General features: G+C 37.6%; 1 protein-coding gene across 2 annotated transcripts in view; it reads left to right on the top strand.

The window, feature by feature from the left end:
- Positions 1–21,565, top strand: part of LOC136874050 (dymeclin) — a 276,206-nt gene extending 254,641 nt beyond the window's left edge. For both annotated transcript variants that reach the window (XM_067147559.2, XM_067147560.2), the window contains exons 13-14: positions 5,277–5,478; positions 21,219–21,565. In XM_067147559.2, coding sequence (XP_067003660.1) covers positions 5,277–5,435 — 159 coding nt within the window. In that variant the 3' untranslated portion in view covers positions 5,436–5,478; positions 21,219–21,565. The remainder of the gene's footprint in view (positions 1–5,276; positions 5,479–21,218) is intronic.
- Positions 21,566–22,173: the final 608 nt, after the last annotated feature.

Below are 22,173 nucleotides of genomic sequence, written 5' to 3'. Positions count from 1 at the left end.
TCGAGAAGGTGAGGTTGGTGTTTGGGCAGGAGAGGTTACGTCATAATCATCATCATCATCATCCTTCCAAGTACTGGGCCATGTGGCCTGTTACGGTCTTGCATTTTCTTTCCATCGCTTCATTGAACGTCCTATAGATCTCTGTCCTCTTGGTTGATAGCGTAGGATCTCCTTTGGTAGTCTTCCAGATTCCATCCTTTGAACATGACGTTTCCAGTTTTCTTGGTTATCATAGATGTAATTGATTACTGATTTCACATTCAGTCCCTTAAGCACATCTTCATTTCTTATACGATCCCATTTCGTATAGCCTGCTGTTCTGCGCATGAATGTCATTTCACGTGCTGTAATTCTGGAAATGTCTTGAGTTCTTATTGTCCATGCCTCACTGCCGTAGCAAAGCGTTGGTCTGGCTAAAGTGTTATAAAGACGTAAGTGAGTGTGTTTTTGGACAAGAGATGGCTTCATGATATGATTTATGATTCCTGTTGTTCTGGTAAATTTGGTTATTTTTGCAGAGATATCAATTTCCCCTTGGTAAGATAAATTGTATCCCAGATAATTGAATTCGTTGACTCTTTCCAAAATTTTATTATCTAAACAGATTTTACTTGGGATAGGGTCCTTCCCCTTAAAGGCCATTATTTTGCTCTTTTGTGGTGAAATGATCATGTCGAATTTTGAAGAGAACTTCTGGAGATTAAATACTGACCACTGAAGATCATCTTCTGATGATGCTACCAATGCAACATCATCAGCAAAGAGTATGGCATCTAGATGTGTGAGATATCTGCTGACTGGGATTGATCCATGCCTTTCATGCCTCCATTCCTGTATTATGTTGTTCATATAGATTATGAACAACAAAGGAGAAAGTCCACAACCTTGTCTCACACCTCTGCTGATCGGTTTCCATTCAATCTGATGATTACCTAACTTTATTGCAATAAGGTTGTCACTGTACATGTTGTATATGTTATCTATTAACTGTTGTGGGACATTATCTTCTGCTAAGATATTAAGAAGTCTGTTCCTATTAACTAGGTCAAAGGCTTTCTTAAAATCAACAAATGCTATGTGAGTTAAATTCCCTGCGTTTTTCGACTAAGATTTTCAAGGTAAAGTAAGCATCAGCACATGAGCGTCCCTTTCGAAATCCATGTTGTTCATTTCCAATCACATTTTCATAATACCTGAATAATTTTTCTCTGACAATATTTGAGTAAATTTTGTAACCTGAGTTGAGTATACTTATCCCTCTGTAATTTCCACAATCTTTCACACTGCCCTTCTTATGAAGAGGAATAACTATAGCTTTTTGCCAATTCTCTGGTGGTCTGTTGCCATTCCAAATTAAATTGATGAATTTGAGAAATCTTTGCTTGAAGATGTCACTGGAATACTTGAATAATTCTGCATTTATTGAATCTTCTCCAGATGCTTTTCCATTTCTAAGTTTTCTGAGTATTAGCTCCAGTTCTTCGAGTGTAATGATTTCCGAAGACTTGTTAAGAGATGTTGGCAGAAGAAATGGCTCAATATTTGAACCTCTCCAAAGGTTCCAAAAATAAATGAGCCACTCCGTTAGAGGTATTGCATTAATGCGTATGTCTTCTTTTACATCATTATTTAGTTTCTTGAGTATTTTATAGGTCTGTGGTTGTGGTCTTGTTATATCAGTCTCCAGTTGTGAAACAAAGTTTTCCCAACTCTTTCTGTGCTTTTTCCCCACTTCCCTTTTAGCTATTGCTCTCTTGTGGTGATACTCTATTTTATCTTCTAATTTGCCAGTTGACAAAAATTTTTTATAATCATTTCTTTTGTCTGAAATAACCTTTTCAATCTCTTCATCCCAGATTCTTAAACCCTTTTTCCTCTGCCATTTTTTCTTAACTCCCAAACTCTCAAAAGCATTTCCACATTGTCACTAACTGGTGTCATCTGTGTAAGTTCGTTAAGTCTGTTCTGGTACAGCCATTTTATACTGGGGTCTCTTAATAGGTTAACCTTATAAGAAGTTTTAATTTTTTGTGTTGTTTGTGTGTTTCTTTTATACCATCTAGGCCTCAGACGAACAGGTGCTACTAATAGATAGTGATCAGTTTCCAATTCAGGGCCTCGATAGACTCTTGAATACAAGACTAAATCTGCCAATTTACTATTACAAATTATATAATCTATAATCGATTTCTGATTTCGTGCAGACCACGTATACTTGTGGGTGTCCTTGTGTGGGAACATTGTGTTCATAATCTTTAACTGATTGAAGACAGTGAAATCTATTAATTTCGTTCCATTGTTATTACGGGTTGTTTCTCCGTGGATTCCGATGTGATTCTGAATTTTCTCATTACCAACTCTGGCATTGAAGTCTCCCAGTAACAGTAGCATATCTTGTTTGTTAATTTTATTGACTATCTTTTGCAGATCATTATAGAACCCATCACTTTCGTTTGAATTGCCCTCCACTGGAGCGTATGCCCCTATAACTGTATGATAACCCCTGAATAGTTTTAGTCTTAATTGGATAATCCTTTCATTCCAAAAAGTGTAGTTATCAATTGTTGATCTTAATCTTTTGTGTACCATGAGCAGTACACCCGCCTGTCCTCTAGTATCTCTGTCAACAATAAACAATATACACATGCAATTGGCTGTATATAAAAAAAAAAGTGACAACAAAAATCCAAGATGGCATCGACGAACGGGACTAAAAAAACTGCCTTTCTTAATTAAACATAGGGTCAACAAATAAATAATAATACTGGCGTTCCAGTTAGTTAAATATTATTATAAAATCTTACATGGAAAAGTAAAAGAATCCTTTAAACAATAATCGGTGTCGCACTGCCTTCATTCTAAGTGGAATAGCTCCAACAATACAGCATACAGTAATCCTCTACAAGGGGCAAGGCCTCTTCCGTCCCCTGGGGTCGTAAATATCCAGACGTCAAAGCCCTAGCAAATAATGGCCCGGTGTGGCGGAAATATCCTTTCAACATCTCAAGGTGAAAGCAAATCGTTTCCCTTGGAACACATATTTGTTAAATAATCTTAATTCATTATATATTCTCATATCATATTTCCAAAGCTCCACTGGCTTATAAATTCACTGTCCTGCCACAATTATATAATACAATATCAATCCACTGTTCATTTTCTCATATTCACATCCTTCAACTTAGAATGAGCGGCTTCGATTCCATCCGATTACAGAATACAGCCTAGGTTTTTCCTACATTTTAAACTCATACCAATAAAATCAAATATGGATTTTAAATATATCAATAATGTTATTCTCATATATAGAAAGGGAAAATATTTCACATAAAAGAAAAACGCTAATCTCAATAGGAGGGCGTCTGTTCGATGTCTAGGCATGTCACAAGTTACGCATATAATTAATACAGCCATCTACAAATATTATCATGCAAATTACGTGAAAATAAGAGTGCCTTGCTATCCTGATGTTAGCAGTCGATAATCCATTTTTACAAGCATAATCACCATGCATTATCATAATAAGCTTGGATATCACGTAAATTAATTATACTAAATTACGGTTTGGCTCAGTGCCAAAACAAATCTACTTTCTATTACTTTTACCTAATCTAAGCACTCTCAGACTAACTAATATTTTATCATCACGTCAAATACATGCATTACGTAAATTATATATATATTTAAGCCCATGGAGTAGACTATTAATTCCATGAAATGAACATAAATGAATATGAAGACCCCTCACAAGTTCTCTCTCTAATTAAAAAAATACATGCAATTTACATGTCTAACCTAATTTATGTGATCTGCATAATCAATAACCGCGCATTTATTTAAAAAATTATTTCATTTTAGTACTTATCATCATGTCGTAACAATCCAAGGTTCGGGTCCCGGGTAAGACCCTCATTTTCATTTTTTAAGCTTCCATGGTGTTGACGTTGGTCACGGGTTCATGTCCGTTGCTACTCCCGCTGAGCACGTTCATAATCCAATGGTTATCTTCTACACTTATAACAGTTTTTATGAGATTAACACTTGTTGCATCACTTTAACACAAAAAATACAATTATTACACTTTAATGAAATTAACATTTGTTGCATCACTTAAAAAATTACAATTATACCGTTCTTGCGATCACATAACTTCAACCTTTTTTAAATACTATTGTTTGTAGACAATTACAATATTCTCGAAAATATAAACTGTACATTTACAGTTTGAAACACTAAATAGATCAGAACACCATCAAACCGTGGTTCTGCTTTGGATCCTTCGCGTGAAGTGGATACTGTTGTCATCATCGCTATTCCTTTTATAAACTTTCCCCCTCTCATGCAAGAGACAGTGGATAATCCCCACTACTTTTTTAATTAATAGTTTCATGTGTCGTATGGCATCGGTAATACACTCAAACGTGTGACTCAGATTCTTAAGTAGTCTGGTTATGTGCGGAACCTGAATTGTTCGGCCTTGTATTTAAAATTAATTATCAAAATAATGCCCCTACAATGTCCTCCATGAGAGTGCTGCGTACAAAGGACGCGTCATGACGCTTAGCGTGTTATATAATGCAACGATTGCGTATTCTTCCACATGTTAATATATTATTAAAAATTGGAATATCGGCAGATGTCTATAATGAAATCATATAACATCCCGAGGTTTCCCATATTAAATATTATGCATGTCTCGAAATCTCATCATACAAATGCAACTCGCGAGCTGGCAACACCGTGTTCGGCCATTTTTTCAACGAGTGAAGGTATCATTATCGATTTTTCTGGCTTGACATTTTCTTCTCTCTTTCTCTCTCTAATCTGTGTATTCTTTTAGTTAAGACAGAGTGGTGTTTAGCAGGCTACAAAGGTTGTGTAAGCATGTGCAACCTAATGCAACTTTTTGTAACAAGTACGAGGGAGCTTTACAAAGGTTTTTCACTGCCAAATAATTAATAAATAAATATGTACATGACCGATAAGGTCACAATATATATAGCACAACTATAACCCTTGCTTTAAAAATTGTCATTGAACCATAGTTCAGCACTTCAGTTCAAAAGTACAGTGAATAAATGTTTAAAAGGCCTAATTTTAATGACATTTTATACATTTCTGTTAACAGAAAAAAATCATTCCTTATTGTAAAATCATGTGTAAGGCCTATATGACAATACACACAAACTCTGGACCGTAGTTAAGGAGAACATGTAGTAGGCACTCTTTGATAAATAAAAGGAATAGAATATTATAAAATTATTTTTATTTTCCAGAAATTTCCTGACCTCAAGTTTAAATATGTGGAAGAAGACCAACCCGAGGACTTCTTCATTCCTTATGTATGGTCCCTAGTCTGCCAGTCTTCAGGATTATATTGGAACCCAGGAAATATCAAACTGTTTGTGCCTGAGAATGGAGCCATCATATGCTGAGGATCTAGGATAGAGATTCTTCCCATGTTTTTGTTTATTGATGGTTAGTACTGTGTAATTTATTCCATAAAATAGCTGAACCCACCCTTATTTACCTGGTAGGAACGAGACTTCATTTAACAAATGAAGGACTGTTTGTTCTTCATAGCAGCCTTATTATGTGGTAAAAATAAATTATTAATTAGTAAATATTAAAAATAATGTGAGCACTTACTGTCCAGGAACTTGGGATACTGTTATGTGTTTTTTTTGTTGGAACTTAATCCTAGCGTAAAGTGCTCAGTTCTGTAATGTATATTAATTCAATCCATGATGTGAGAATGAGCTGAAGAGCACAGGCACTTATCAACATCAGGCACAGCGACTATATGGGGTAGTGAAGTATGACTACATGGAAAACAGTAAAAAATACTTTAATATTTCTTTTTCTATGAGCTGCCTTCATTAGCAAAGATTTTACTGTGTCCGAATGTGTATATCACTTTGGCAAATTTTAGTTAGACAACACTGTATTGTTTCAAGAAAGATGTAGGTTTTCAACATTATGATACTGAATTTTGTGGATATTAGGTGGTGTTGATATATATGATTCTTAGCTCCTGTGGATTGATTTATGTTGTCCAGAGATGTAGGAAGGTAGCAATAAGGGAACATCGCAGGTAGTTACGTTTGCCAGCAAGAGACATCTGCTGTGGTAAAACATCCCGTACATAATGACCTCAAATCATTTTTGATGCATCTTCTGTAATTTATAAAGAGAAACATTTTATAGCTAGAATCATTCATGAGGTGATAGAGATTGCTAAACACCCAAATCATTTTAACAAAGATAACAGCTATATACCGAGTAGATCAGAGCTACTCTCCATTAGTTAACTTGTCATCTTCTTTCTCCTTGACTCTGGAGGCCCTGGAATTTCTAACAGGGTAGTTCATTGGCTTCAAAACTGAAACCTCATGAATATGAGAAAGAAATGATAGCTGGAGTATGTTTTATGTAGTTTATTTACCCTGGAGCTAATGCATTGCATTGGTAATGTATTGCATCTTATTGCTTGATAAAATTAGAACATGTCATAGGAAGGCCTGGGCAAAAACATATCAGATGTAAGGTTTTTCAGGCGTTTGCTCTATTAACCAGCGTTTCTGACGAGTCTAGTGTCAGACCCTACCCACTGACGCTGGGTGTATGCAGGTGAGCTTATCAGAAGCCTATATATGAGGCACATTCTGATAACTGCATACGGGAGATAAATTTCCACAATGGAATTGTTGCCCGCCTAGCAATTCCGAATGGAAAATTCTAAATTGCCATGGAAGGAATTAGATATTTTTCACCAATAGAGCATGTCAAAAACATATCAGATGTAACGTTTTTCAGGCGTTTGCTCTATTAACCAGCGTTTCGTCTTAGGTCTGACACTAGACTCGTCAGAGTGGGATGTGTCAGACTCTACCCACTGATGCTGGGTGTATGCAGGTGAGCTTATCAGAAGCCTATATATGAGGCACAGTCTGATAACTGCATACGAGAGATAAATCTCCACAATGGAATTTTTGCCCGCCTAGCAATTCCGAATGGAAAATTCTAAATTCCCATGGAGGGAATTAAATATTTTTCACCAATTGAGCATGTCAAAAACATATCAGATGTAAGATTTTTCAGGCGTTTTCTCTATTAACCAGCGTTTTGGCCTATATATGAGGCACAGTCTGATAACTGCATACGGGAGATAAATCTCCACAATGGAATTGTTGCCCGCCTAGCAATTCCAAATGGAAAATTCTAAATTCCCATGGAGGGAATTGGATACTTTTCACCAATAGAGCATGTCAAAAAAATATCAGATGTAAGGTTTATCAGGCGTTTGCTCTATTAACCAACGTTTCGTCGGCTTCTGATAAGCTCACCTGCATACACCCAGCATCAGTAGGTAGGGTCTGACACATCCCACTCTGACGAGTCTAGTGTCGGACCTAAGACGAAACGCGTGTTAATAGAGCAAACGCCTGGAAAACCTTACATCTGATATGTTTTTGACATGTTCTATTGGTGAAAAATATGTAATTCCCTCCATGGGAATTTAGAATTTTCCATTCGGAATTGCTAGGCGGACAACAATTCCATTGTGGAGATTTATCTCTCGTATGCAGTTATCAGACTGTGCCTCATATATAGGCTTCTGATAAACTCACCCAGCGTCAGTGGGTAGGGTCTGACACATCCCACTCTAGAAGTAAGTATAAATAACCACCTAATCGATACTTTATTAATGCCTCAGGCAAAATTGAATAAAATTAAAACTTACAGGACATGTTTCGACCACTTAGTGGTCCTCTTCAGCTGTATAAATAAAGAACTGAAAAGAAAAAGATTATGACAATAAGCACAAATAAAAGTTCTTTGGAGACTCCTTTGATAAAAATGGAGGTCATCAGAATAGGTCATCTTGCCTCTCGTTCTTGTTTGGAAAAGATGTTTATTCTGCACTGTCTAGAGGGTCTGTCTTTGAGCGCGACCTGGTGAAGTAACGATGTGATAAAGTTTGACAGTTCATGGAAAGCTCTGGAGAGAAGGGAAGTAGAGTTTTATCGTCATCTAAAATAACATGTGAGGGAGGAGGGAGATTGGGCTGTGCTTCTGCGATGTCGTGTTTGATTATATCTCTTGTTCGTCTAGTCTGTTTCATGTCTACCCATTCTAAGTATTTGCTAATATTCTCATATAAGATGTTTTTATGCTCGTTGTTTTCGTTGAGATTCTCTTCACCGTTTTCCAATTTATCAAGAATGATGTGGATGTTTTGCAGGTTGTTCATAAGATTACCTTTATTAATCATACAGATAATTTGAAGGTCCTGTTTTATATTGGTGAATTTGTGGTTGGACTCTTTCATATGGGATCCCATGGCAGAGAATCTTTTGTATCTTTCAGCATTGACGTGTTCTTGATATCTAATTGAAAAGTTCCTTCCAGATTGTCCCACGTAAGTTTTTATACATTGAGCACAAGTCAGCTTATAAATACCCGATTCCTGGAATTCGTCATCTTTAAGTTTATTACTTTTATTATGACTACAGAATCTATGTTTCATGTTGTTGTTTGTAGAGAAGGCTACCTTGGTATTGTGTTTCTTGAATAAGTTGGTGATTTCGTAAATCTTCGGGTTATTAAAGGTGAATTTTACATATCCTATTTCTTTTTCTGAATGCAGAATAAACATCTTTTCCAAACAAGAACGAGAGGCAAGATGACCTATTCTGATGACCTCCATTTTTATCAAAGGAGTCTCCAAAGAACTTTTATTTGTGCTTATTGTCATAATGTTTTTCTTTTCAGTTCTTTATTTATACAGCTGAAGAGGACCACTAAGTGGTCGAAACATGTCCTGTAAGTTTTAATTTTATTCAATTTTGCCGGAGGCATTAATAAAGTATTGATTAGGTGGTTATTTATACTTACTTCTTGATTAAACATTGATACGGTCATGAAATGGACAACTTGTAATACATCCCACTCTGACGAGTCTAGTGTCAGACCTAAGATGAAACGCTGGTTAATAGAGCAAACGCCTGAAAAACCTTACATCTGATATGTTTTGACATGCTCTATTGGTGAAAAATATCTAATTCCCTCCATGGGAATTTAGAATTTTCCATTAGGCCTGGGCAAACCGATGGTAATGAGTGGCTGTGAAGTAGTAATATGCACCATGAGTCAGATGGATTGAAGGTTGAACTTTTTGAACAGATCATGGCAGCTGGTGTTGAGTATCTTAAATATGTTATTTCCCCCTTTATAATTACAGTAAAACCTTGTTGATTCAAAGTCATTGGGACTCAAAAATCGGACTTCGATTACGTGATTTTGAATTAACCGCCGCTAACTTGAAATTCAGAAATGCCAACCCCTGCTGCATCACTGAATAATCTAATATCCTTTATAGCATGCAGTCACCTTGATTCACAGTTAAACATTTCAAATGCCGTCGAAAAATCCTTACATGTATCCAACAAGGTGCATTTATTGAAATAATGCTCTTGGATAATGCCATACACTGTCAAACATAATCTCACCCCCGGGAAAAATAAAACACGATTCAAAGACAAAGGGTACGGTAAATCTACTAAATATGCATGACGCAATTTAAGCAAATAGTTTATAACCTACTTTATTTAAGTGCAGTATAAAGCACTTGCAGAGGGGAGCCAACAAGACTGTCCAAATAGGAAACACATGACACCAACATAACAAAGTTTAAAATCCCAGACATATATTTAACACAAATATCAAGAATAGTAAATAACTTTGTACAGTATCTGAATAGTTTGCAAATGTTTAATGGTCCAAAATAAGATGGATCAAACCAACATACAACAACTACAGCAGATTTGTAGGGGTTATAAAAGGTGCAGCGAGACGATGCATCCCTAGAGGATATCGTAAGGAGTATATCCCTGGCTGGAGTTCGGAGAGTGAGGAATTACTACGAGAATGTGAAGAACATCCTAATTCCGACAATGCAGCTGGTCTCCTCCAATCCTTGGATGAGAGTTGAAGAAGGATCTGGCACGAAACAGTGGAATCCCTAGATTACACCCATTCTAGCAGAAAGGCCTGGTCTATAATTAGAAAATTGGATTCTTCTAACCCTGCAACTAAGATATCAAAAACAGCCATCAATTGGAATGATTTTGCTAATCATCTAATATCAGTTTCCAAAAACACAAAAGACAAGTAAACCAAAAAGGATATCAAATTAAAGTTGAACATCAAGAAAAGAGCAGCGCCGCAGTTTTCTGAATTCTCTACTCCATTCAAAGAAGGGAAAACTAAAGCCGCAATAAAAAGTATGAAACTTGGAAAAGCTGCAGGATTTGATGGAATTTATCCTGAATTTTTGGCTCATTGCGGACCAGCCACAATAAAATGGTTAACCAACTTCTTCACTAATATTCTGCAAACTGGAAACATCCCACCTCTGATGAAGAAAACAAAGATAATAGCCATACTGAAACCAAATAAGGATCCATCTAAAGTGGAAAGCTACCGTCCAATAGCACTTGTTACATATAAACTCCTTGAGCGACTGATCTACAATAGAATTTATGAAACAATCAACAGCTACATTCCTATAGAGCAAGCAGGATTTAGACCTGGAAGAAGTTGTAATGATCAAGTACTGTCTCTCACCACGTATATCGAAAATGGATATGAGAGGAAGTCAGTAAGCGTGGCTGCCTTTTTGGATCTATCAGCTGCCTATGATACTGTCTGGCGAGGACGACTCCTAAAATTTTTGAGTGTGATCCCATGTCGTAAACTTACGGCCTTACTTAGCAATATGCTCAGTAATAGGTACTTCCAGATCTATGCTGATAATGACAGAAGTAGAGTGTTTAAATTAAACGATGGTTTACCTCAAGGATCAGTCCTCGCCCCCCTTCTTTTCAGTCTGTACATATACGACCTCCCAGGCACATCATAAAGAAAATTCATTTATGCTGATGACGTTTGGTGACTCAGTGCTCCAACTTGTATGATGCTGAAACAACTTTAGCCACTGATCTGGAAGCCTTGGATGTATACTTCAAGAAATGGTGCCTTCACCTAAATCCTCAAAAACCAGTTATATCTACATTCCACTTATGCAACAGGCTGTCTAATTACAAACCAACAATAAAATTCCGAGGTCAAGTATTGCTGTTCTGCAGTACACCAAAATACTTGGGAATAACACTTGATAGAACTTTGAATTTCAAGCAACATCTCTCAAATGTAGCTGCTAAAGTAAAAACTAGAAATAATATTCTTCAGAAACTTGCGGGTACATCATGGGGAGCCAATACTCATGTTCTAAGATCAACAAACATCTAGTTGAGAATCCTTCTAAACGCGTACAAGGATTTGATCTAAGACGACAGTGGAGAATCTGTTGCTGAATACTGCTGCCCCTCTTGGATCAATAGTGTTCACACAAAGAAGATCAGTGTACAACTCAATCAGGCAATGCGCATAATCGCGGGTTGCATTCGGAGCACGAATACACTATGGCTTCCTGTTCTCAGCAATATTCCACCTTCAGCCCTAAGACGATCAGAAGCTCTCCTAAAGGCTCGGAAGAACATTCAGCAGAACCCCCAACTACCCATCCATCAAGATATTACGCACACTGAACATCGACTGAAATCAAGGAAACCACCCTGGTGTACAGCAATGGATCTTGAAAGAACCTCTTTTCATGTTAACAGTTCATGGAAAGCCCAGTGGGATCAGTCTTCAGTAGTGAACAAACATCTAGTTGAGGATCCTTCTAAACGCGTACAAGGATTTGATCTTCCGACAGTGGAGAATCATCAATCGGATAAGAACTGGACAAGGCAGATATGGCTATCTGTTGTGCAAATGGGGTTGGACTAGCTCTGCAGATTGTGACTGCGGTGCCTCTTCTCAGTCAATCCACCACATTGTTGCTGACTGCCCAATTCGAGCTTTCAAAGGAACACTAATGGACATTCACCGCACATCGGATGAAGCAGTTGATTGGGCCAAAATGTTAGACCTAGAGTTATAGTATTGTACGGACTTGTGACTACGCACATTTATTCTGAACTATATACATGTGTGTACATAGATTCATCATATGATAAATACATAAATAAATAAATGGTCCAGTAGGGCTTCTTTTTTTGTGTCACCCATTAGTCTTAATTGCCTTTTAAAGAAAGAATGTATGTGAGGTTGCTTCATCTTTTTTTTTATAAACACTAGCTACGAACTGCTCCGTATGGGCCATAGCCTTAATTGTAGCATCGTCAGCATCACTTGCACTTATCACAGAATCCAGCACGGCTAGAGCGGAAAGTACATAATTTCTTGGCGGAATAGTTGCCGCCTGTGCCGTATCTTCGTCGTGTTCAACATCAGCTGTAGCTGCATCTCTCTCAGGCGCCATGTGATCACAGCTGTTCTTGATTGTCGATGAAGGAATAGCATCCCAGGCAATTGTCACACTCCGCATTGCATCAGTCACATTCCACTCGTGTATTTCTCCCGCCGGTATATTTCTAGCAACTTCATGGGGAAAGTAATGCACCAGTTGCTTTCTGCAGGCACGTTTCACAGATGAAATTATACCTTGATCTAGGGGCTGCAAGTAGCTCGCACTCTTGGCCGGCAGAAAAAGAAGATGCACATGTTTTAAAATTAAATTGTTTGCGGCGCACTGATCCAACAACAGAAGTATTTTTCTGTCCTGGCATGCCATTTTGCGCTCAAAGCATACCAGCCACTCCTCAAACATTTTGCCTGTCATCCAGGAATTTCTAGACGACTTGTATTTGCACAGAAAGTACCTGATGCCCTTAACCCATTGCCGTGCAAATATTTTCCTTGAGAAATGTACCTTGAAATGTAATTATTTTTTCTACATTTTATGTTATGGATGCTAAAATGGTTACAAAAGCATACTGCATCAAACTAACAAAATTTTGGGTTAGAGTTTAACTTACTACAATTAACTGAAGTCTTTTAAGGTATAGTACACCTTGAAACATCCATCCACGTGGAAGGCAACTTTGCATTTGTTGCATTCAAAGCAAGATTCCTTCCGGATTCCACACTCAAAACAGACTTTACATCTCCTTGATGTGGCTGATTTACTTGCTGTAGGAGCAATCTTTTCAGGAAAATGACCGCAGTGCCTTCCCTGTAGTCTCATTGGTGTGCTACCTTGAGATGAACCTCCTATAGTGGCATAATCAGGAAGGGTAGATAGATAGATAGACATGATTTATTTTAACTGGCAAAGTTAGGGACACGTGTCCCTGTCTTACACTTAACCAGTGAAATACATAATTAACATAAAAATATATAACATACTGAATAAATGAAAAAAGAGACTGAAACAAATTACTACGGTACTATGCTATCCTGCTGTACATAAAAATAACTATTATAATACACAAATATAAATTAACATTTTGCTTCCTGCGAAGAAATTAACATACAACAAAGAACGAATTACAATTTCAATAATAATAATAATAAAAATAATATTAATAATAATAATAATAATGTAGATAAACCTACTAATATTTACAATTAATTTATCCAATTCCAGAAGTATATCACATTGACGAATGTTCAGTTTTCATGTGTTTACTGTGGGTGAAAAACATTGCAAAATGGGGATAGGGATAAGGATAACTATGCAGGAAAACCACAGCTGAGTACTTTTTAATACTACTGATGAATAATAATAATAATAATAATAATGATAATAATAATAATAATAATAATAATAATAATAATAATAATAATAATAATAATAAGAAGAAGAAGAAGAAGAAGAAGAAGAAGAAGAAGAAGAATGACCATTAGAAGAAGAAGAAGACTGTCGCACTACGAGCTCGTTTCATAGAGATATTTTGAACACATACTTTTAAATCTTCCGTGGTTTGATATCCCTCTGACCTCCTGCGGAAGGAAGTTCCATTCACGGCTGGCCACAACAGTGAAGGAATTGTTGTAGGTTGAGGATTTATGCTTAGGAATAGCGAGCAGTGTCGAGCTCAGCGCTCTGGTGTTTTTATCATGGTGTTCAGAAAGGTTATGAAATCGTTCATACAGGTAAGATGGGGATTGTAAGGTAAGGATTCGGTGCAATGAAGTCAGGGTATGCAGCTTGCATCTGTCTTCAAGGCGTAGCCATCCGAGGTCGACGTAAGACTGGGTAACATGATCTGAAAATTTCAGATTACATATAAATCTCTATGTGAATCAACATCTACAACATATAAATCTTACACAGGCATTCTGTGCACGTTGTAGTTTATCTCGAAGCTCGGTTTTCACATCTTTGTAAACTATGTCACAATAATCGAATATTGGAAGAACGAGGGTTTCAACTAGTTTCTTCTTTAAACTGAACGGAAAAGTAAATTTGAAATTGTTTAATGTGTGCAACGTAGCAAAAACTCGTCTACTCACAGATATTACCTGATCCGTCCACGAGAGGTGCTGGTCAGTGGTTACTCCAAGATTTTTTACGCTCTTGCAAGAGGGCAAAACTTGATTTTGAAGTTGTACGTCGGGGATGGACATGCGGAAATTGTCGGAAATAAGTCTTGGGTGGGCAATTACTATAGTTTGGGACTTTTTTGGGTTCAAAATAAGTGCATGCTGGTAAGACCATTTACTTATGGCCTCTAGATCCATGTTAATTTTCTCGATTGCTGTCAAAACGTCTGTTGGTTTTGCATGGATGTACAATTGTACGTCGTCAGCATAGATGTGACGTTTACAATGTGTCAGCTGATTAGCTAGGTCGTTGATATAGACAGAAAATAGCAAAGGAGCAAGGGTTGACCCTTGTGGGACACCTCTTTTTTACATATTGCCACGAAGAAAATGCACCTTGATTGGTGACACGTTGTTGTTGTTGTTGTAAATAAGCTCCCAACCATCTCAGAGTACTGTAGGAGAACCCTAGGTGATAACGTTTGGATAGGAGCAACTCATGGTCTACAGAGTCAAATGCTTTGCTAAAGTCCAATAATACTAGGATAGTCAGTTTTTGCTTGTCAATAGCCTGTCTTATATCATCAGTCACGCTTAGTAAGGCAGTACATGTACTGTGATTGCGTCGGAAACCTGACTGGTGTGGGTCTAATATGTCGTGGTCGTTGAGATAGTTGGTGATTTGATTATGCACTATATGTTCGAGTCCCTTGGCTACTATAGACAGTATATTTATAGGTCTGTAGTCACTGTTTAGTCTAGGAGATTTTATCTTTGGTAAAGGATGCACCAGGGCCATTTTCCAGACAGTTGGAAATACACTATTTTGAAGGGAGAAATTGTATATGAATGTCAATACTGGAATAATAGCGTCGATAATTTTCTTTAGCATTATAATACATATATTGTCCACCCCTGTGGATTTAGTTTTGATTCGCATGATAGCCGCTTTCACTTGAAGGGGTGAGACATAACTAAAATAAAATGTGTCTCTGCCTACGGGTGGTGTGTTGTAATTTGCACACAAAAGATTTTCTTTTGCTTCGTTTAATTGTACATGGGAGGATACGAAGTGATTATTCAATTCATCAAGAGAAACTTCCAAATCGTCTACCTTGTCGGGTTTATTTAGTCCAAAATGGCGGATTGACTTCCATAAAGTAGCGGGTCTTACGTCAGGTTTTATAAGGTCATGGGCGTACCGTAGTCGAGCGTTTCTTACTGTCTGAGTCGTTTTATAACATAGTCGTTTGTAATAATAAAGTTTTCCTCTGTCGGGTAATGTTTATATTTCCTATGAGCTGCATCCCGCTTAGCCATCCTTGCTCTAATATCATCATTTAGCCACGGGGAGAGTCTTTTACAGACGCGTGCTGTTCGTATAGGAGCATGTTTGTCAAAAATTTGTAGTATCATGTTATTGAAAGTGGTGACCATGTCGTCAATATTAGTTTTATGAGTTATCTCCTGCCACGGCATCGAAAAAGCGTCTTCCAATAATTTTTCGTTGTGAATACGGCTATAGTCTCGGTAAGTCACGTACTTAGGTTTATGTTTAGGGCATTGCAGTGCGTAAGACATAAAGATGATGTCATGGGCTGACAGTCCGGGAGCAGATGTCTGGCCGTGATGTAATACTCTGTCAGGGTTGTTCGTTACTATTAGGTCCAGTAGTGTGTGTGAAGTTTTAGTGTGGTGAGTGGGAGAAAGTGGGAGGACCGCCATGCTGCATGCCTGAAACGTATTCAATAGATGGGTGGCTTCGGAAGAATCTGGATCTAGAAGATTTGTATTAAAATCTGCCATCATTATAAAATGTTCGTACATAGGTAACAGTCTGTTAATATCAGTCTCTAAGTCATTCAGACGGCGAGCTTTAGGCGGTTTGTATACTACACCTACCAAGCGTTTAACAGTAGCGACCTGTATCTCTATGAACATGTACTCAGGTTTACGCTCGTACTGTTGAGGCGACTGACAGATAATTTGAGGTTTCAAGCGTGAAGAGACAAAAGCACAGACCCCACCTCCCCCTTTGCCAAGTCTGTCATTCCTCAGAAGGCAGTAGCCAGGTAATTCAAGATTCTTAGCTTGATGTTTGACTTTCAACCAACTTTCACTGCATAAGATATCAAAGGACAGTGGAATGAAAATCGCTTTTAGTTCATCTATACGAGTTTGAAAAACTAAACTCTGGGCATTAAGGTGACATATGTGAAGAATTTTATTTGTATATGCATTGGTTTCCTTGCAAATTCCCTCCCAAAAAGTGTCACTAAGGAACTGACTCACATCATATTCTGTAGCATTATCACCCAGACACCTCTTGACTACAGTATTTAGCTCCATAACAACTGCACACACATTGCTTTTTGGAAAATTACTGGCCAATCTCCATTTGCAATTGTTTGATGTGGTGAGGTTATATACAAAGTCATCCTCATCCGCACTTATCACTTTCACGAGCGGAGTCACAGTTCTCAGACGCACTATCACTGCTAGAACTACTATCGGATAATTCGGAGATATCTTCATCACCACTATCATGTGGAAATCGCAGAATTCTTTCCTCTTCCTCCTCATGATGTTTACACGACATCTTGCTCCATGCTAGCATTCATTTCATAAACAAGATGACCAACTTTAGAAGCAAAGTAAACATTGACAAAATAGCCTTCGGATAATAACATTGGCATGTAAACACGCTAGAACTATCTAGGAACGTAATTCTAAAGTACATCACAATCGAAAGAAATCGGTAGTCAGACAGACATATTTCCGACTTGAGTACACGGGGACAGTTGTACACGTCATTGATTGTTAATGAATGTGGAACTCTTGATGGCTGTACCCGTCATTGTAGCGGAATGGACTGTGACCCTATCCTTGTAAGATTTCCCACCATGGCACTTCTCTCCCTTAAAACCATAAGTCTGTTTGGGCTCGGCATTAAAAAACAATGCAGTCTCATCGGCATTGAAGATATAGTTTGGTGCATACGAATTGATTATGTGAGCCATGCTTTCTCGCCAACTGTCTATTGCTAGTGTTTGCTGATTCTGCTTCTCCACACACTGCCTGCCACGTGATTTGTGCTGTTCCTTAAAACGCTGAATCCATCCGTTTGAACACTGAAACTTAAGCCCCATCTTTAGCGTCAGTCCATTCACCTTCGCCTTAATAATCTCACCATCAACAGAGATATTGTTCGCCCAAACATGCCAAAACCACTCGATCAATTGTACTTCCAAATCAGAGTGTTTAGCTCCTCGAATGCGCATTTGCGTTGCTGTATTTACACTCTGCATTTCCTGAGCTTCTGTGCTCTCACGATTTTTTAAAAGCATTGAAAGCGTGGACACAGGAATTTCAAAGTCATTTAACTATTTCAGTTTTCATTTTTTGTCCTTTGTCGACCTCCCTTATAATTTTCACTTTCTCGTTTAGTGTCTTGGAAGAATACTGACGCTTAGCCATCTCGCAACACAAAAATGGAACACACGTTCACTAAACTAAAATACCGTAACAATGAACTAAAACACAGTATTAATAAAATATAACAACTTTGAAGGTTATAACTGCACACTAAAACTTTCAGTAAAATGAGTAACTACAAGAATACAAAAGAACTACGATTTCACTAGAACTTGGCAAGTCTGAAGTACACTGTAAACACACCAAAGTCAGAGTGCAGAAAGATATGCCTGCATGTTTCAGAAGACGCGTTCTATCGTGACATGAAGAATTTTAAATTCAAATTACGCCGTAAAATATTACTTTAAACAATATGAAGGGCAATTTCAAATTAAAAGTCTGAATTTCAATACTGGGACCGACGTTGTTCTTCAAATTACGAATTATCCGTATTTTGAATTAAACAATTTAAATAACATGGAAAACCATACCTCATGTTTCTGGGAACGAGAGAGTCTTCGAATTAAGCAGCATTTTGAACTAACCGATTTTGAATTATCGAGGTTCTACTGTATGTACATAGCCCAGTTGAACATTTTTGGAGCAAGATGAAGCTTATGTAGCAAGAAACAGTACAACTTTCAAGCTCCTAAAACTTTCATTTCTCATGTTCTGGGGGGATGTGATGACTGTCCATTAGACAGTTTTTTATTTTTTACCCTAATGAAATTATGATATATTTCTGGAAAACATATATAAAAAAGACCTTTTCATTTCCTGTTCAAAGTTTCAGTGCCATGACTGCTTGGGTTACTCTTTCAGTTGCGCGATTGTAGCTTTGTAAGAACGAAGAACATCCAGCAAGAAAGCTATGAATGAATAAATTTAAAAAATAAATTAACAAATAAATAATATTTTTGTGTTGGGTATAACTGTGTCAGGCATGGGAAATGACTACCGAGCTCGATAGCTGCAGTCGCTTAAGTGCGGCCAGTATCTAGTATTCGAAAGATAGCGGGTTCGAGCCCCACTGTTGGCAGCTATTAAGATGATTTTCCATGGTTTCCCATTTTCACACCAGGCAAATGCTGGGTCTGTACCTTAAATAAGGCCACGGCCGCCTCCTTCACGCTTCTAGCCCTTTCCTGTCCCATCATCGCCATAAGACCTATCTATGTCGGTGTGACATGAAGCAAGCAACATGCAAAAAAAAAAAAAAAAAAACCCCACAGGAAATGACTGAAACTTACTCTTATCAAACTTCCAGGAATCATTAGTGGGCTAGTTGTGGCATACTTACAGTGGTGAATGTTACTGTCGTGGTGGATCCTATAGGATTGCAAATATCATCTTATGGAGGAGAGACAAAAATTCTTGCATGTGAAGTCGCATACAGCTCTGCAGTTAATGACAAAAATAAAAATTTGATATGGGCACAGTGCATGAAAGATTTCATGCAAAATATGATTACAATGATTTGATAAGGACCATTGCAAAATGATAAGATGTTATCAGAGAAAGTAAATACAAACAAACTTTATGTTAATTTATTGCAACAGTGGCTTATAATCTTAAAATGTAGTCTTTTACGACTACTGAATGACATAATTATATATTGGATTTATTAGGTCATGGTTTAATTACAGTAAAATCTCATTAAGACGTTTCTGCAGGGGACAAGGAGAAGGAACATGTTTAGCGAGAAAACTTACTACTGAATACGCGAATATAAACTATCCAACAGTGATATGGAAACACTAAATATGATATTTTCCAACATGAGGGCATTTTACGTTGTATATCCCGGCGTAGTGAAAACTATATGAGAAGAGAATATTAAAAGGTGTGAAAAACACGATAGAACAAATATGAAAACCTGTCCGACTGGGGCTTATAAAATAACAGTGCACTGAAAAGTGTGAAAAACACCAAACAACAAATATAGCCCATAAAAATATTGAAGTATTATTGCAGATCACACTCTTTCTAAAACAAATGTTAGTAGAAGCCTTTTATTTTGGACATTATTTTGTGGTCAAACTCTCAGACAATGAATTGGAGGTTATACTTGGCCATGTGCACCTGCGACAGAATGACTTTGCACTTTGGACAAAACTTCGACCAACCAAGATTGGTGATTGAAATGAAACTGGAAGATGTGGGTTTCAATATTCACACCAACTGTGTGCACTTAAAGATGTGGATGCCAGTCCACTTGCTGACAGATTTTAATTTTGTCTTCATGATTAAGGGATTTCACGACTTTGCATGTATCCATAACTAAGCTATCACAAGAAAAATATGCACCACGCTGGTCAACTTCACATAATAATGTTCCATATGTAGGCTATCATGCGACAAACATTCGCTACCCATTACTGTACCACTCAACATGAAATACATTTCTAACTTCTGAATGAAATGCGAAATACAAGCACAAACTGGCTCACTGTGTTATTTCGCAGTTTCACTGTTAACTGGCAAGCAAAACTGAGCATTTCTGAGACTGATGGCTTGCTCCCCATAAAAGACATAATTTTCCTCAATAACCAAATCCAGCCCATACCATCAGAGACTTTCACTCTTCTCTGTAGGTTCTAATCTGTTCCTGCTCAAAGTAGGACAGTTGGACTTCTGACCCATTTGACTTTGCCCTTATAGCTTTCGCCCAAAAACCCACTGGATCTTCAGCCCTGATGGGCCTTGGCCTACCAAGTGACCGCTCCTCAGCCCGAAGGCCGGTGGATTACAAAGTACCAATATAGTTGGTCCGTTATTGGACATTATTACCAAGTGATGCACGATCATTGCGACAGATACTCTCATTGTTATTTTTTGTTTTCTAGACTGGGGTTGCCATCTCACTGTCAGATAGCTTCTCAATTGTAATCATATAGGCTGAGTGGACATCAACCCAACCCTCAGGCCCAGGTAAAAATCCCTGACCTGGCCAGGAAGTGAACCTGGGGCCTCCAGATGAGAGGCAGGCACGCTGCCCCTAGACACTGGGGCTGTCTTATAACTCCCACACATACACACACAAAATCTACAAGGTAGCTAGCTCATACTGCAACTATAGCCAAGTACAAACTGGAAGTTGGGACAATATCATCAGAAAGAAATAGACCTCTCTAGTAAGTAGGAGCATTACTTGTTGTCAGAAACATTTGCAAAAATTGAAAGCAGGCTGGATAAATAAGCTTTCAACAAAAAAATGTAAATTGGTTAAAATTTGCTGTGTTAATTTGTGACTTTCCATCAAATCAGCTGTAGGAAACTAAAGTTGGCCATATGTATGCAAATGTAATTAACAACTGTAATTAACTTTATTTTACTTTTTCTTTTAGGTTGTGTATCGGGAGGTACGTCAGTCACTGGTTGAATCATTTGGTTCTTCTGCAGTGCTTGAATGAACAATAAACAATCAACAGTATTGTTTTCCTCCTGTGGTAACAAAAAGGTTACTATTGCGAGGTCTGATTATAGGTTGTTGTATAGTTTCAGGAGTGGAAGGAGTTTGTATTGTGGATGGAGTTTAAGTTTTTTCCAAGGTCCCAAGACAATGACAATTCTGTGACAAGAATATGAGATGTAAAATAATAAACCAGAGACTAAACATTGACTAGTCAACAGAAATGGTTTTGTAATTTGTGGAAGGTATATTTATATAATACAGTCTGTTTAAATGATACTATATTTTGTCTTTCTCTTTATGACTGGGGATGGCTGCCTAGTTGTACTTACCCTTAAAATTACCACCTCCTCCATCTGTTACTGAACATAGCGAATACTCTGCGCATATTTTTGGCAGAATTTAGTGAAAGACTGGGATGTGCGTATTACACTGCCTGACAAAAAAAGTTGCGCACCCAGAAGGAGTGGTCCAGTATTATCCCATTTCAGTATACATGCATACCTTGGATGTGTGACTAAATTATTAGATTTACAAGGATCTGTATTCTCTCCTTGACCCATTACAATCGGGCTTTAAGAAAATGGAATCTTACTTGTTTGACCCTTCAGTACTGAAGTTTTTTACGTCACATTTGAAAGATCGGAGGCAGCGGGTGATAACTCGCGAAAGAAATTCAGAATGGCGTACAAGGAAAGCTGGCACGTCACAAGGTAGTATTTTAGGACCGTTGCTTTTTACATTGTATATCAGTGACATTTCATCTTCTCTAAAGACGTGTAATTATCACCTATATGCTGATGATTTCCAAATTTATTACCATTGCAGCTTAAGCGAATTACCAGATGCAGTAAAATGCATAAATGATGACATGAAAAAACTCAGTGAAT

The sequence above is a fragment of the Anabrus simplex genome, chromosome 5 (assembly GCF_040414725.1).
Source record: "Anabrus simplex isolate iqAnaSimp1 chromosome 5, ASM4041472v1, whole genome shotgun sequence".
NCBI lineage: Eukaryota > Metazoa > Arthropoda > Insecta > Orthoptera > Tettigoniidae > Anabrus > Anabrus simplex.
This window is presented reverse-complemented; position numbering and strand designations above follow the sequence as displayed.